General features: G+C 46.7%; 1 protein-coding gene across 1 annotated transcript; it reads right to left on the bottom strand.

The window, feature by feature from the left end:
- Positions 1-369: 369 nt before the first annotated feature.
- On the bottom strand, positions 370-7,868 carry DRD2 (dopamine receptor D2; the record flags this gene model as incomplete). Its single annotated transcript, XM_082009983.1, has 7 exons — positions 370-563; positions 1,136-1,475; positions 2,126-2,212; positions 3,086-3,276; positions 3,898-4,034; positions 4,557-4,666; positions 7,587-7,868. The coding sequence occupies 7 exons, from the start codon at positions 7,866-7,868 to the stop codon at positions 370-372; spliced, it is 1,341 nt and encodes a 446-aa protein (XP_081866109.1).
- Positions 7,869-14,655: the final 6,787 nt, after the last annotated feature.

Below are 14,655 nucleotides of genomic sequence, written 5' to 3'. Positions count from 1 at the left end.
ACCTTCACATGGCTCTGCGCCTGTCTATATTTAATGCACTCAAGGTTAGATGGCCACAGGCAAGAATCAAGTGAGTGTGTCTTGATTTTTGCTTCCGCTTTAAACACAGTGTGAGGGTAGCTCTGACAAGTGCCCTTGGGATTGGTGTCCCCGAGTCCAAAGGTCACCTCAAGGGATGAAAGAACCTCCCACATGGAAGTCCTCATTACATCCCCACCAAGAGGTGCATGGGCATGGCACTGTTGTAACACTGCAGGCCTCATGCCCCATACAAGAGCTCGAGACCTCCCCATGGCTGCCCGTTTGTGTGCATGAATGGCATCGGTTTCTTTTTTCTCATTCTTCAAAATGTAGTTGCTGGTTTTGCTTTTAACAGTGGAGGATCTTCATGAAAGCCTTGCGAAACTCAATGTTGAAGGTGGTGTAAATAATTGGGTTGACAGCACTGTTGACATATCCAAGCCACGTGAAGGCGCTGTACATTGCTGGGGGGATGTTGCAATCGCAGTGCATGTTCAGGATGTGAGTGATGAAGAATGGGAGCCAGCAGATGATGAAAACACCTGGGAGAAAAGGAAAGAGACAGATTTTGATTGCTGAAAGCTGGACAAATTTTGAGACTGAGAACAGCAAGGTTCTTTTGGGTATAAAGGAAAAACTTTTCCCTGAGGAATAAGCCTTCTGTTTGTCTGTTAAGTCTCATATTCTATATTCTGAGTATCCAGGTACTAAAGAACCTCTTTGCTGATGTAATTAGAGCAGTTACACCAAAAAATCTGGCCTTCTGAGGTGCCAGTTTCTCGTTGAAGTGTGCTGCCTTTTGTGTTCTAGAAAGCCCATGAGCTCTCTTGCCCCTGCACCCAGCCGTCTTTTGGCAGTCCAAGCACCCCACAGATGGACAGTTTTCTGAGCCTTTTGTACAGTGCTGTGAACTGTTCCTAGCTGGGAAGGAGGTAGCCTTCCTATTGGCAGCCTCTTGCCTACTTGCCTACACATCCACTAATGTATCCAGTGAAATTATTTCTGTGGAGGCCTGGAAAAACAGTCTACGCTGGACATTCAGACTGGCTACCCTAGCCCTGGGTGGCTATTGGTTTCTGCATGAACACAAGAGGAAGCCAATGAGCGCTCTCACCAAGTACAATGGCTAGCATCTGAGTGGCTTTCTTTTCCTTCTGTTGTGACAGTTTCCTCCTGCTTACAGTCTTGAGAGAGGTCCTTGTCTTGCCATTGGGCATAGACTGGATCTCAAAGATCTTGGCTGTGTGGGGTGTTTCTTTGGCATGTCCGTTCTTCTCTACTTTCCCAGGGCTGTCCAAGGGTGCCTGCAGGGTTGAGTTGGTGCCCTGATTAGAAGCAACTGGCACAACCAACTGATGGTTACTTGGTGCCGCTGGTTTGATGGTGGTTTTCTCAGGGGGACTGGTACTGGACACCATCTCCATTTCCATCTCTTCTATGTGACTCTCCACCTCCTGGACAAGAATCAAATGTCCACAACATAAAGACAGATAAATATACAGAGAGGAGCAATGAACATTCGTTGCAGAGTGAAGCTGGATGCTGTTGAAGAACAATCAATCCCTCTTCTCCCTCCCTACACTTTTGGTAGATGCTTGGAGAAAGGGCTGTAAAGTGTTTGCAGATGAGAATACTTTTGGGTAGATGGGATTGACAGAACCGTGGTGAATGACTCTCCTTTATTGCATGAAGAGGCTAAGAAATGGGAGAGACGCTATCTCTACTCCCCATAGATTTTGTTTAGGTTTCAGAATATAAATAAATAAAAAAGATCAACAAGCAAAACCCAACAAAGCCAATGCAGTCAAAGACTTAAAATAAATAACAGAGAGGAGAAGGAAATCAGAGACACAAAATGTTAAAATGTCATGGCTTTTATAGCTGATCTTTAGGTGAGCTTAGTCTGGCTTTTTGAGCTCTATGATGTTAAACCCCCTGCTTCACTCTAAGGAATGGGAAGAATATTTAAATTTTGAGATTGAATGGTAACCTTTGTTCTTAGTTTATTTTTCTCCCACCCTACATAAACTCATTTTGTGTCCTGAGAGGAGAAAAGGGGAAAGCTAAATGCTCTGAAAAGCTACCACTTCTCTTTAACACTCACCACTTTGCGCTTATTAACTTGGAAACTCCCATTGGACTTCACAATAACTGTGCAGAGCTTGACGTCTTCTGGATGAGTGCATTTGTCCTAAGGGGCAAGCACCAGCTCAGAGGTTACACAAGCAGATAGTAATTGGGAAGGGAAGTTGGTAAGGGGAGGCACTTGGCAATACAAACATGGGGCATGAAGCAGAAATTAATCAGTGTGACTAAGGTGCTAAGAATGACGGAAAACTGCTCTGAAGAAGCAGTAACGGAGGCGAGTATCCATTGTGCTTTTCACCAGAGGAAGGAAACCGCAAAGAGCTGCTTGTGTTTCAGTCTATCCCTGTCTCGCTGCCTCCTTTGCTTGACGTGGCACTGGCCTCTGAGGCAGCGCGGTTTGGAGGCAGTGCCTCTGGGACTACACGTTCCTAGTGGTGGTTTTGCATGTGCCGCAAGAGTAGCGTTTTGATAAGCGGTCTCATACTTCACATGCTCAGCTGGACTTACATACATCTCTCATGCTTTGAGAGGCTGTTTTCACTGCAGAGGTATCATGACCAGCAATGTAGCTTGCGCCCCAGCCATGCAAACAATTTCCATTGAACTTCTTCGTCACAGCAGCAACACTGACTCAGAAAATAGTATAGCCTGTAGTCTTGGGTACCCCAACCCCAACTCAGCAGAGCCAAAGGAAATGCAGCCGTGTTAATGAAGCAGCTCCTAATGCAGATCTGCTGATGAAACATCCCCTGAGATCCAGGGAGGCCTGTGAAGCACCAGACAGTGACCTGATAATCCAGAGCGTGCAACTGGGACTCCAAAATGGCACAGGACACAGCGTTCACCTTTGTGATCCGGTATTTCACCTAGTCCAGCCAGTGTCATTTGGGGAAGGGAGGAAGCGCTTTGGGGAGTGAGGCGGAGCGGGAAGGGGAACGGCCAGAGACTGCTGAGAGGAGGGCAGAGGTCTAGTTACCTTCAGGGGGGCTTGCGTGTCTGAGTCCAGGCCGTGACTGCTGCGCTTGGTGTTGACACGCTTCCTGCGCTTCCGGAGCACTATGTAAATCTGCACGTACACCAGCAGGGTGACAATGAAGGGAACGTAGAAGGAGACGATAGAGGAATACACAACGAAGGCAGGATTGGCAATGATGCACTCCTTCTCATCTGGAAGACAAAAAGTTTCCGGCTTGTTGTCTCTGCTGCTGGGAACTAGTACCGTCTTCCCTCTTTCAGAAGGCAGAGAGACACCCAGAGAGTGAGGGGTTCGGGTTTTGGCAGGAACCACCTTGTCAGCTGGAAGCGGTACCAGAACAGCAAACTCCCCTCGGGTCCTAGGGAATCACATATGACCCAAAGGCCCTGGCTATTGCTTGCCTTATAACTAAAGGCCCGCCAAATCCCATGCTGTTCTCTCTCCTGCCTCAGTGAAGCTTTGTCCCGTGACTTTCTTTTTCACATGTTTTAATGTAAGAGGGATTTTGATTTTGTAGGGGACAAATGCTCATGTAACATTGACAAGTGTTGTATAAACTTCTACATCACCTCGGTTCTGATGTGTCTAAAACACTGGTCTGGAACAGACAGAGATGAAACGGATCCAGAAGCAGCTGACAGAAACAGTCTGGGATGACACCGGGAGAGGACACGTGAAACAGGGATGGATGCATCCCAATACACCCAAAACCTGATGCCCATGTTTATTCCTGACTTGTAACAGACGACTTTCTGGGGACCCAGTAAAGCCAGGAAGGTGCCGAGAGCAGCTGGAGGTGGTATAACACTCACCTGTGTTGTTGAGGCCAAAGAGGAGTGGGCAGGAGATAGCAAACGAAAGCACCCAGACCACAGCAATCATGACGGTGACCCTGCGCTTCGAGCTGTAGCGGGTATTATACAGCATTGGCATTGCTACTGCTGTGTACCTGCAGTGTGAAGATACAGACTCAGGCCGTTGTTGTTCTGCCAGCGCTGACAAACTGTGTGGAACATTACACCTAGTTACTGCGTCTGAAAGCCTGGTCCAGCAAGAGAATATAGGGCAAGCCAGGTTTCACCAGTCTCCAAGACGTTTGCAGTCCCTGCTTTGGAAGGCATGAGGCTGGGGGCAGTTTGGCATAGCATTTCCCTTCCACTCTCTCTGAGCTACTGCCTACCCACTGATGTCTGCTCTGCCATTCAAGTACATAAACAAAAGGACTGAACTAGTGGGAACATATACAGACAATTCCACCTACATTCTCAAGGCCAGTGTTTCTACGTCTGCTTCTGATGGCATCCCTGCTCAGACCTCATTTAGGTCCTCTAAATTGCTCTTCAAAATATGTCAACGCTAGCTCTCACCACTTTGAAGTCTCTGAGTCACGGGTAAAATTAGACCATCTAAAGATGGCCGTGACTTGCTACCGTGGGTTTGACACAACTTGCTGCCCTCATGGAGGGCTCACCTGTCAATGCTGATGGCACAGAGGTTGAGGATACTGGCAGTACACATCATAACGTCGAGGGTTACGAAGATATCACAGTGGATCCGACTAAACCTCCACTCGCCAACCACCTGCAAAGAGAGACAATGAGGTCATAAAAGAATTCACTGATATGCTACTGAGAGGGTCTGAAGGGAGAATTTTGCACAAAGATATAGATAGTTGCTGGTAGCTGGAGTTCTGCTGGTTCAAGAGGGATCAAAATTTTGTCTACAGAAGTTCCAGCTGGAATCGGGCGGCATGCAATCAGTCACATGCTGTGCCAAGTAGTTTGCCCTCGAGTGCCTTCAAGGACTTTGTCCTGTCTAGTCTGAAGGTCTCAAATGATGGCACGGCCACAAAGGAAGTACTCTGCTCCATCCAAACCGTTCTTTAGAGCATTCCCCTGAGGGCTGGTGTGATTTTGTCCTTCCTAATTCCATCTCTGGATTGGGTTGGGCAGCCCAAACAGCTAACACAAACCTGGGCTCATATTCCAATGACATAAGGGAGTGCAAGTCTCCTCAAAAGTCAGAGTGAACTATGTAGGAGATTAAACAGGCCTCTGAAATATTGCAAAGAAGTATTAGGAAGGAAATACATTAATTTTATATCCCAAGCAACTCTAGTTGTACTTACAGCTTTTTATTATGCCTTTTTTTTTTTTTTTTTTTTGCAATTACACCTAGCAAAAATCAGCAGTAGAAAAGCAGGACCTTTCCTTCATTTCTTAGTTTAAAAAATAGTGGTGGAAATTCCTCACCTATTTTTGTGTGTGTGTGAACGAAATGAATTTAATTCAGAGTGAAAATTCTTTGCCACACTACATGTTGTGATAAAGACAAAGAACTAATGATAACGCTTCCATTGCTATTGAAATTGAACTTTGCCAATTAAGTTTAATAGCATTTATTAGGATTGCTCTATTTGACATATGATGAAAAAACTATATTTTCCTCTAATAAAAATAGAGTCCTGCTGCATTTGAAAATAGAATGAATAAGATACCTATTCTTCAGTTATTTCTGCTCTGACATACATAACCATAGGCAGCAAAAAGAAGGAAGAAAGAATGACTGCATTGAAGCCTGAGTGACAGATGAATACTCAGTGATTAAAAAAGCACTTAGGAGACTGTTACATCAGTAACTTTGATGAGAATTTGCCCAAAGGCAAAGGTTTCCAGCCAGATATAAGCCTCTGCAAAATCAGTTTCCTGAATGCGTAGTTTCGAGTTTATGGGAGATGCTGTAAAGTGCAGCAGTTCTTTCTCTTAGTGCTTTCATTTACATAAGAGAAACCTCAGAAGTTTGGAGGTAGATATGTTCGCATCAAGGTTAATTTTTAAAAGGATTTCCTTTTGACATTTGTTTTGGTCCGAGCTTGTACCACAAAGCGTAAAAAAAATGAGGAGATTTACAGAACAAAGGGTTCTGGCCAGTTTTGATTTCAGATTGCAGACCCAGAGAGGGATCGCAGTGTGCCCAATCCATGTCATTCCAATGGCTCCTCCTCTGCCAGCAAGTATTTGTCATGGTTTTCGTTGCTTCAAGCTAGCAGTAGGTTTAGCAGAGTGTGGATAAGAGCAGAAAGGGCAAAAGTAAGTAAAAAAAAAAAAAGTATTGCTCAGATGTAGAAGCCTGATTGTCCTACTTGGTAGATTAAGGAAGCTGAGGTTCCTGACCAACTCTATGTACACGTAAGCCCAGAAATGGGAAAGCATCTTACATAATTTGTGCTTTATTCTTCCACATTAAAATAAGAAGCCTCTGGGAGACTCGTAGCTGGGCCTAAGGAAGCAAGAGCTTCTCACAGCATAAGCCTTGCTTGAAATGGGTTGTCGCAAAAGAGGAATATAATAGAAGAGCCTAACTAGTCCCGGAGGCATTAACTACAATCACAACCAACCTTTGGTCATGTTAGTAAGCTTTAGCCAGCTGCATGATGCTCTGCATTTTTAAAGTGCCATGAAAACGATAATTAACTAGAGTGATAATTACTATTGTGGTTTCTCCACAGCCTATGTCATGTCAGTGGGTTTGTTTTGCTTTGCATTAATACTTAATGGACTAATTGATTGTGGTTTCCTCCCCTGCTCTCCTCTTTGTTTTATATTTTCTCTCATAAACAAGTGCCTGAAAATTCATTGTAAACTCAATATAGTTTCAGTCTTATGCTTTCTCACCACCATTCGTTCTCTCTTGGTTGTGATTGTGACCAGCATGCCAGCTCTCAGCTGACTGAAGAACAGGGGCATCCCAGAAAAGGGGGCCAAGGGAAGAGGGGCTGTGTATCTTCTCTTGTTCTTTCCTCTAGAGATGCATTTCATTCTTCCAGGCTATTTGCTGTTGTAAAAGTCATTTGCCATCAAGTGAACAGGCGGCAGTCTTGGCAGTATTTGTCTTTCACAAACCACAGTGCCACTCAAATGCGGCTCTGTACGCAGAAGCACTGAGCTCTCTTGTACCAAAGTGACGTGCTAATGGCACCTATGTGAAAAGTAGCTCACTCGTGATTCCTGTTCTCTCGTACATGGTGACCTAAAAGCTCTGGATTTACATCCTACTTCTACAGTTGCCTGCTCTTCTTACTACCGTAGTCCTTCAGAAAGAGGGTTTTGATTACTATTAGGTGCAGTTTATTAGTGTGACACCCATGATGTTGTTGCAGACTCATTCTTATGCTTGGGAATGAACAGTTCATCTATGTAGCTTTGAAAACAAAGCTGGGTTCCTTTCGCTCTTGACTCATCTATTTAAAGGCCAGATTTTTAATGCAGTTGGATTGTAATTTAGCCCTCTGAACAATAGTGTATTTTCAAGTCAGCCTGTTATCTGCTATCATGTCCATTTCCTGGAAAAACCTGACCAATTGTTACGAAATGAAAAACACTTCTGGTTTGGGAAGTTCAGGAGCTCTTGAAATAGCTGATGTCCAGGCTGCTAAACCTTCTCTCTCTCTACCCATTCACCAGAAACATTCAGTACTGCAAAAGAAAACTGGGTCACCTACCTCCAGATAGACCACCCAAGGCATGACCAGAGTTGCTACCAAGAGATCTGCCACCGCCAAACTCACGATCAGGTAATTAGTGGTAGTCTGAAGGGCTTTTTCCCTGGACACAGCCATACACACCAGCACGTTGCCAAAAACAATGACAAAAATGAGGAGGGTGAGCAGCATGGCATAGTAGTTATACTGAGGCTTCTGGTCTGCATTGGTCTCGTTGAGTGGCTTGCTCCAGTTCCTGTCACCGGTGTCACCGTTGTACCAAGAGAGGTTTAGGGGATCCATCGAGGTAAAAGTGCCAGGTTCCAGCTCCACTCTGACACAAAAATGTTGAAAAGACAGTCAAAGGCCAACATGTAAAATAAAAACAGAACAATTACACATGTGCTACCTCACTCTTGGGATTCTCTGGAGCCTGTTCCCTCCTGCCCTGAATTCCTGTGTGCAAATGGTTGACTGACTGGAAGTGTGATGAAGACCCAGATGGGAGGCTGACTGATGGTCAGATACCTGGGCAGAGATTCAAGAAGTTAATTTTTATTTCCAATTCATCCTCCAGATTTCTGTGGCCGGGGATATTAGTTACTCTGTGTTACAGACAATTCAGGCAGAGTGCCTGGGATTTTTTGTTGGCTCCCCTGACATTCCCCAACCACTAACTGCTCTGTCTTAGGTGTGTACAGTTCAGGGCAGATGTGCCATGACCCACTTTGTTTATTTTTCATGTGCTTCATGGAACTTTAGGCTGTGGTGGTTTTGTGGTGTTTTGGGTTTTTTTTCTTTTTCTTTGCTTTTCCTTATTTTTTTCCTCCAGCAGGGAAATAAATTTTAAAAAACCTATGAACTGAATTGTGATGATAATGAAACGTGACAGTAACAGTTTCGAAGTCAGGGCTGGACTGTCCCTGCCTTCTACCATTCCCCCAGTGAGGTTGCAGTGTAAAGGGGAAAATGGTGGGGGCATGACTGGGTGCCACCCCACAGCCCAAACTCTGCAGCTCCTGGCACTGGGAAGACAGGTCTCCCTGGAAATTTGTGGCATCATGGCAAACGGTCATTTCTTCCCTGGCCAATGGCCATGTGCTGTGCACTCTTTCAAAGGTAACGGGTAAACAAATCATGGTTTTTGCTGTAGAGTTCCCTAGAACATGTTTAGGTTTGCTACGCCTGCATAAAGCAAACCCCCAAAGACAACTGCACGTGTCTTCTAGTCTTTTAGGCCTTTTCTGTCTTCCAGGGCTGCCCGTGTGCTCTGCTTCCTTAGCCAGGCCATTTTCGGCGCACAGTGAGGGGGCTGTCACTGAGAGGCCTTCCTTTGGTTTCCACTGGCTGTGGATCGGGTCTCAGGCTTGCAGGCATCTTTTATGGTTGAAGAGGAAGAAGAATGAAAATTAACTGAACAGAGATGAGGAAACAATACTCTAAAGAAATGTTGCTGTCTGGATATAGAGGTTTGTGAGTCGTTAGCTGCAAATGCAGACAGCAAAAAGCTACTCTCTGTGGAGGAAGATGTATAAACAACGCTAAAGTGTGGGATGTGGTGTGTGAGGGAAGGTCGTGGTTTCTGCTCTGATGATAGACTATGGGAGAACCGATATCTCTTATGTCGTGTTTCTGTATTGTATGGGCTAATGAGGGTGCATGAACGTCCACGAGGTTATACGGATTTTATGCCAGCAGGTGATGCAGAGCCGTGCTATCGGGACTCTGCGTACCCTAGATCCTTGGCATCCAACTGCACATATGTCCATGTTGTAAGAATCTGGCTAAAAGTTCAGTTACCCCCTGCAGACCTTGGCAGCAGGTGTCTGTGCTGGGGTCATGTGCTGGTGACAGTATATGAAAAACAAACTCCACATTTGCAACGAGACGGCAGTACATCTGGCCGCTGGCTCTGGCATACTGGGAAGACTTTCTCTCGCTTTGTGGTGAGGCTCTTTTGGCTCTCGTTTAGGTGAACTCAGTAAAGAGGCTCTCGGGTCAGGTCAGGTTCTGTGCAGTGGGTGCTCGTGGTGGTTGGCACTATCTTCTGGGTATTTCCACACCATGCCCGAGTCCTGCTGGAGTTTCTACATACTTAGAAAAAGAAGGGATTTCCACACAAAGTGTGTGTGCTGAAGCGGTATGGGCTAAAACATGAGTATAGCTATAGTCTGCAAATCATCTCTGTCCTCCGTGTAACTGAGCTGGTAGCACAGGCGACACTGGACGTGCTCGGACCTGACCGGCGTGCACCTGAGTCTGCCTTTCAGAGAGCCGCAAAGGCCACGAGGTGAGGAGCGCTGAGCTGCATCTCACTCTGTGAGCCAGCGGGTTCCCTGAGCTCACCAGAACCGCTAATGCCAGATGCTCCAAGGACAAGCAAGTGGAGCGATCTGATCGTGATAACGCGGCGCCGGCATACTGCAGAAGCAGACAAATGCTAGCGCCAAGTCATAGCTGTGGGGCTGAGCAAGCTGAAATACAGCTCTGTCCCATTTGTTGGACTAGAGCTGCTTTGTCAACTGTTAAATCAGCAGAGCAAGGCCAGCAAAACCAGAGTTGTCATACTCAAACTGCCGCCCACAGCTGCAGAGGGTCTCTGGAATAGCATTAATCCACGCTGATCATTTCAGCCCCTTGCCAGGTTTGCTTGTGTGTTTAAAAGCAAAGTATTAAGGCCTGTACCTGGGCCTGAAGTAGTCACTACATCAAGAAATGGTGACACATCAGAGAACACGATCAAAGAGTAAAGGCAAGAGCTGTTTAAAAGCAACTGGAAATTTTGGCCGTTTTGGGTTTGGGGTTTCTTGTTTGAGAGATCTGAAGGGACCTCATTCACTGCTCAACACTTCCTAAAATCAAGTATTGCATGTTTCTCAAGCTGTATCTCCATAAAGACCGCTGTGATTTGAAAATCTGGCCATGTTCTCAGACATCCCAAAACAGGCCATTTAATTTTCTTAATAAAAGACAAAGTTAATTCGATTTATTAAACCATGTAAGTGATCAAAATAGCAAAACATTTGCAAATATCAAATTCACCTGGGAACAATGGTTTCTTTATGTTTCACTGAGCTTTTGTGTGCTTTTCTCATTCAAAGAACAATTTGTATAATAATCCTTGGAAATTTGTTGCATATGGGTCCTTAATAGCTGATAATTCAAAAAGTGTCTGTCTGACAGTGCTATCAGCGGCACTTGATAGCTCTACAAATGTCTTCTTAGAAACTGTCAAAGTGTCAGAAATTAATTAAATGTTAGCTTATGTGACTCAGAGTGAAGGGGAAAAATCAATGCTAAATGCAGCAACGGTTTTTTCTTTCTTCTGTTGCCCTTTGATAATGCAAAACTATCTAGAGAAGGAAGAAACATGCATAAAATGCAGGATAAAAAAAAGGCAGGAACATAGAAAAGTGTCTTAAAAGTATAAAAAGAGTGGAATGATTTGATACGTGCCCGATCAGCCCCTCGGTGCTATTCTGGCTCTGACTGCAGTTCATAAACCAGAACTGTGCTTCATGGAGAAAAGGCTGGAGACAAGGGCGAGTTATGTACGCCCTAATTCTAGCCCTGCTCATTTTACAGGCTGTTGCAACTCAGCAGCGGCGTTGGAGGAACCACATACAGCTAATCTCTCATGTCCATCTATTGGGCACTTACTTGATGGGGGTTAGGAAGGCCCCGGATAAAGGGAGCAAACATTCTCTTCCGTTGCCGTCTGCAGCTTCTGCAAGATTTTTTTTTCTTTCAGTAGAACTGTTTTTACAGCAATAATCTTTGTCTTTTCATGCAGCTGGTCGTCGTGAGGAAAGTTAAAAGGTTATGTTTGAAAGTTGTAAAAATGAAAAGGTTTGGTGTTTCTATTTTCAAAAAAAGTTTTAATTTGGGAAAATAAAGCATAGCATAGGGAAACTAAAACACAGTGTAATTTGTGACTGTGCAATTAAAGGCCGTATCTAGTACATATCCACACGATACAAAACTACAATTACGTGGACAACTACGTTAATTCCTAACTTTTGAGAGTCTGAGTTTTCCATCCTAAAAATAATCTTAATTTCTTCAGACCCAGAACTGGCATCATTTGGAAGCATTACGGTGGCCATTAGAGCGGCTTCCGAGTCTTTCAGCACTGCTTTAAGAAGCACGTTTTATTTCACTGCTGACAGTTTCTCACCGGAGAAGAAAGAGGCACTTAAAAAAGCTGACTAGAAAAGAGAGTGCTTTTTACTGCCTTTGTCCAGACACCTGCATTCTCCTATGGAGGCAGAGGGAAGGGATCATAAATACAGGGGAAAGGTAGTACAAATGGCACCTCACTACGCGCTGTCCTCGCGGGACCTTGCGGAGCTTCGCTATCCCTGTACGCTACCGCCAGAGGCAAACCAGCCTCAGTTTTAGCTGAGGCTTTGGCTGCACCTGGGGTAGAGTCCTGAAATGGAACGAACTCCTTTGTGAATTAACTGCGGTAAAGCCACGTTAATTCTCATATCGAGTCCACGCAGGTTTTTAGTACGGCCGAGCTAATCCAGATACGGATTTACTGAGGGGTCGAGGGCAGGGCAGAGCGGCAAGGTTGCAGCCTTGTGTTTGACGCCAGCAGCGCGGCAGCGTGCCCGCGTCGCACCGAGCATCTCCGCTGCTTTCCCCTTCTGTCGGATCGGGCGCACGCCCGGGTCTGCGCTAGCCCCCCTCCCGCTAACTTCCGCGAGGGCCCCTGTTCAAGCACGGCCTCACGGGGAAGCACTTTGCCGTCCAGAGGAAAATAGCCTCTCTCAACAAGTTCCCATGCTTTCCAGATGTCTTTCAGCAGCTGGAGGAACTCTGCTGCCTGGCTGCTACTCCGCGCTGGAAGTGCCGGGGAAAGGGAGCCGGGACAGAGGCTGTGAATGCAGAGCCAGAGCTCTTCTCTCCTCTCTAGTTAACTCCCCGTTCTTTTCAGAGAGCAAACTGAAAAATATGTTTGTTTGTTCGCAATGCCGGTATTTCTCCTCGGCTCCTCGTGATTGATCATCTAATTACATTTGTGGCAAACAAGCACGACGTCTCCCTGGCAAAACGTGTAACGTTCACAACTGGCAGCAACAAAACCGTTTGTCTTTCTGGCAAGATCTGAAACGCGAAATGGGAATTAAGCAGCGAAGCAGAGGTTGCTCTATCATGTAGAGAGAGATGTACCAGGCAGCGTGCTGGGAAGCGGAGGGCAAAAGGCTCCAGCAGGAGCTCACGCCAGCAGCTCGCCTGTGTTTGAGCAGTATCCTGGGCCTGCCCTCTGCTCTTCTTAGTTCTCTGCTAGCTCAGAGACGCCCTGGGCCAGCGCAAATGTCGTCTTTTCTCTCAGATATCGCGAAGGTGTCGCTCTTTTTTTGGTTTTTACTCTGCTTGCAAACACCCGCAGGCACGAAACATCCACAGGCCTGATCCCGAGCTGGCGTCAGTGCCTAGCGGACGCTCTGACGCGGGCCGCTGCTTTCTGCTTGGTAAAGATCTGAGGCCGTCGGAGCTACCCTGGACCTGGCTGCCAGAACGTGCAGCCAGCCTTTGCTTCTTCATAAACAGGTACGAAATTCCTGAAGCTTTTGCCCCAGATGTAATGCGTTTAAGATGAAGCCCGGAGTTCAGCCTGGGGAAGGTAGGAAGAGGAGCCGAGGGATGCGGCTGCGGGAGCTGCGCCCTGCTCCCTGCCGCAATGGCCCTGGTCCACCCGCCCTGGGCAGGCAGCGCGCGGGAGGGGGGCTGCGGGCAGCTGGCAGCATGATGGCCTCTGCGGAGGTCGCTGGTTCGGCACGCTTTCAGGGGGCAAGCTGCCCCGTGAACCCCAGACACAGCCGTGCTGCTCAGCCTGGGACGCCTGATCGCCAGAAGGCCTCGGTGACTGAACTCTGTGTAGACCTGACAGGAAAACAACAGCAAAAGCCACCAGCAACAGTATCCTGATGGCAGACGTTTCCACAGCAGCCTCGGAACAGCCTCTCCCTCCCTTTCCCAAGCTATTCCTTGCGTGCAGTTCTTGCCAGGTTGCCGATTTCCTTCTCATTGCTGCCACCCAGACCTACCCGCCAGGTTGCTGGAAGTCTAGCCTCGGACTATGTGAGAAAGGTGTTCAGGGGCAGATTTGCTCCACAGGCATCATCCCTGTTTCACAGAAATCAATGTCTAAGTGAAACTGGCACACTGCAGAGCCTCCCTGAATATTGTCGTTTTCCTCTGAAATTTTGGAATCGATGGGCCGCAGGAAAGCTGGCAGGCTGACGTCCTTTCTGTCCTGAAGGTGCCTCTTGATGCTGTTTCCTGGGCTCCGTGGAGAATGCGACGGAGGCGTTCCAACCAATTGAACTAACACATTCCTTTGGAGCAGGGAGGTGGTGGAAGAGGAAGAGAAGGGGAAAGCGTGTTTGAGGGCCCGTTTTGTTTTCTGTTCAGGAGCACAGCGCAAAGGAAAGCAGCTTCTGGAGTAGTTTCACTATTTATTGCATGTAAACCCAGAACTGGTAACCTATGCTGTGAATTCCCGGTCGTGGTTCACTGGAGACCGAGGAAGGTGTGTAATGGTTAGCAATGAGTAAGAACCTCTTCCTGTCCGGTTCTACACAGGGGACAGTGTCTATTGAGGAGGAGGAGGAAAGGTTGGGAATTAGGAAAATATTGTAAATTTTGTCTTGACCTGAGAACTAGCGTACCCCCCGCCGCTGTTAATGCTGATAAAACCCCCCACCCACCCGCCTTGGCACCTGACGCTCCAGGATCAGCCGATACACTGAACGCAACAAGCAAAGTCCTCGTGGCTTTGAACAAACCTGACTCTCCCAGGCACTGAGTAGTACATGCAAATACAGCAGGGATTTGACAGTCGTGACTGATGAGGACCTGGCAGGAATTACATTTGAAGCAGGTCAGAGCACTGACTGTATCTCTTCAGAAGGCAGTACTGGGCAAACGTAACTTTCTACACTCCTTGCATTTTCTCAGTCGTAAATCGCTAGTAATAAGTAGATTATGCGAGCGCTAGGCTTAGCTACCTCTGCACCTGGGGGTACAGAAATTAGAGACGAAGATCCTGACAAGTCTGGGGTTTTTGCGGGGCTGAATT

Source organism: Phaethon aethereus (assembly GCF_964289735.1).
Source record: "Phaethon aethereus genome assembly, chromosome: 23".
Taxonomy (NCBI): Eukaryota; Metazoa; Chordata; class Aves; order Phaethontiformes; family Phaethontidae; genus Phaethon; species Phaethon aethereus.
This window is presented reverse-complemented; position numbering and strand designations above follow the sequence as displayed.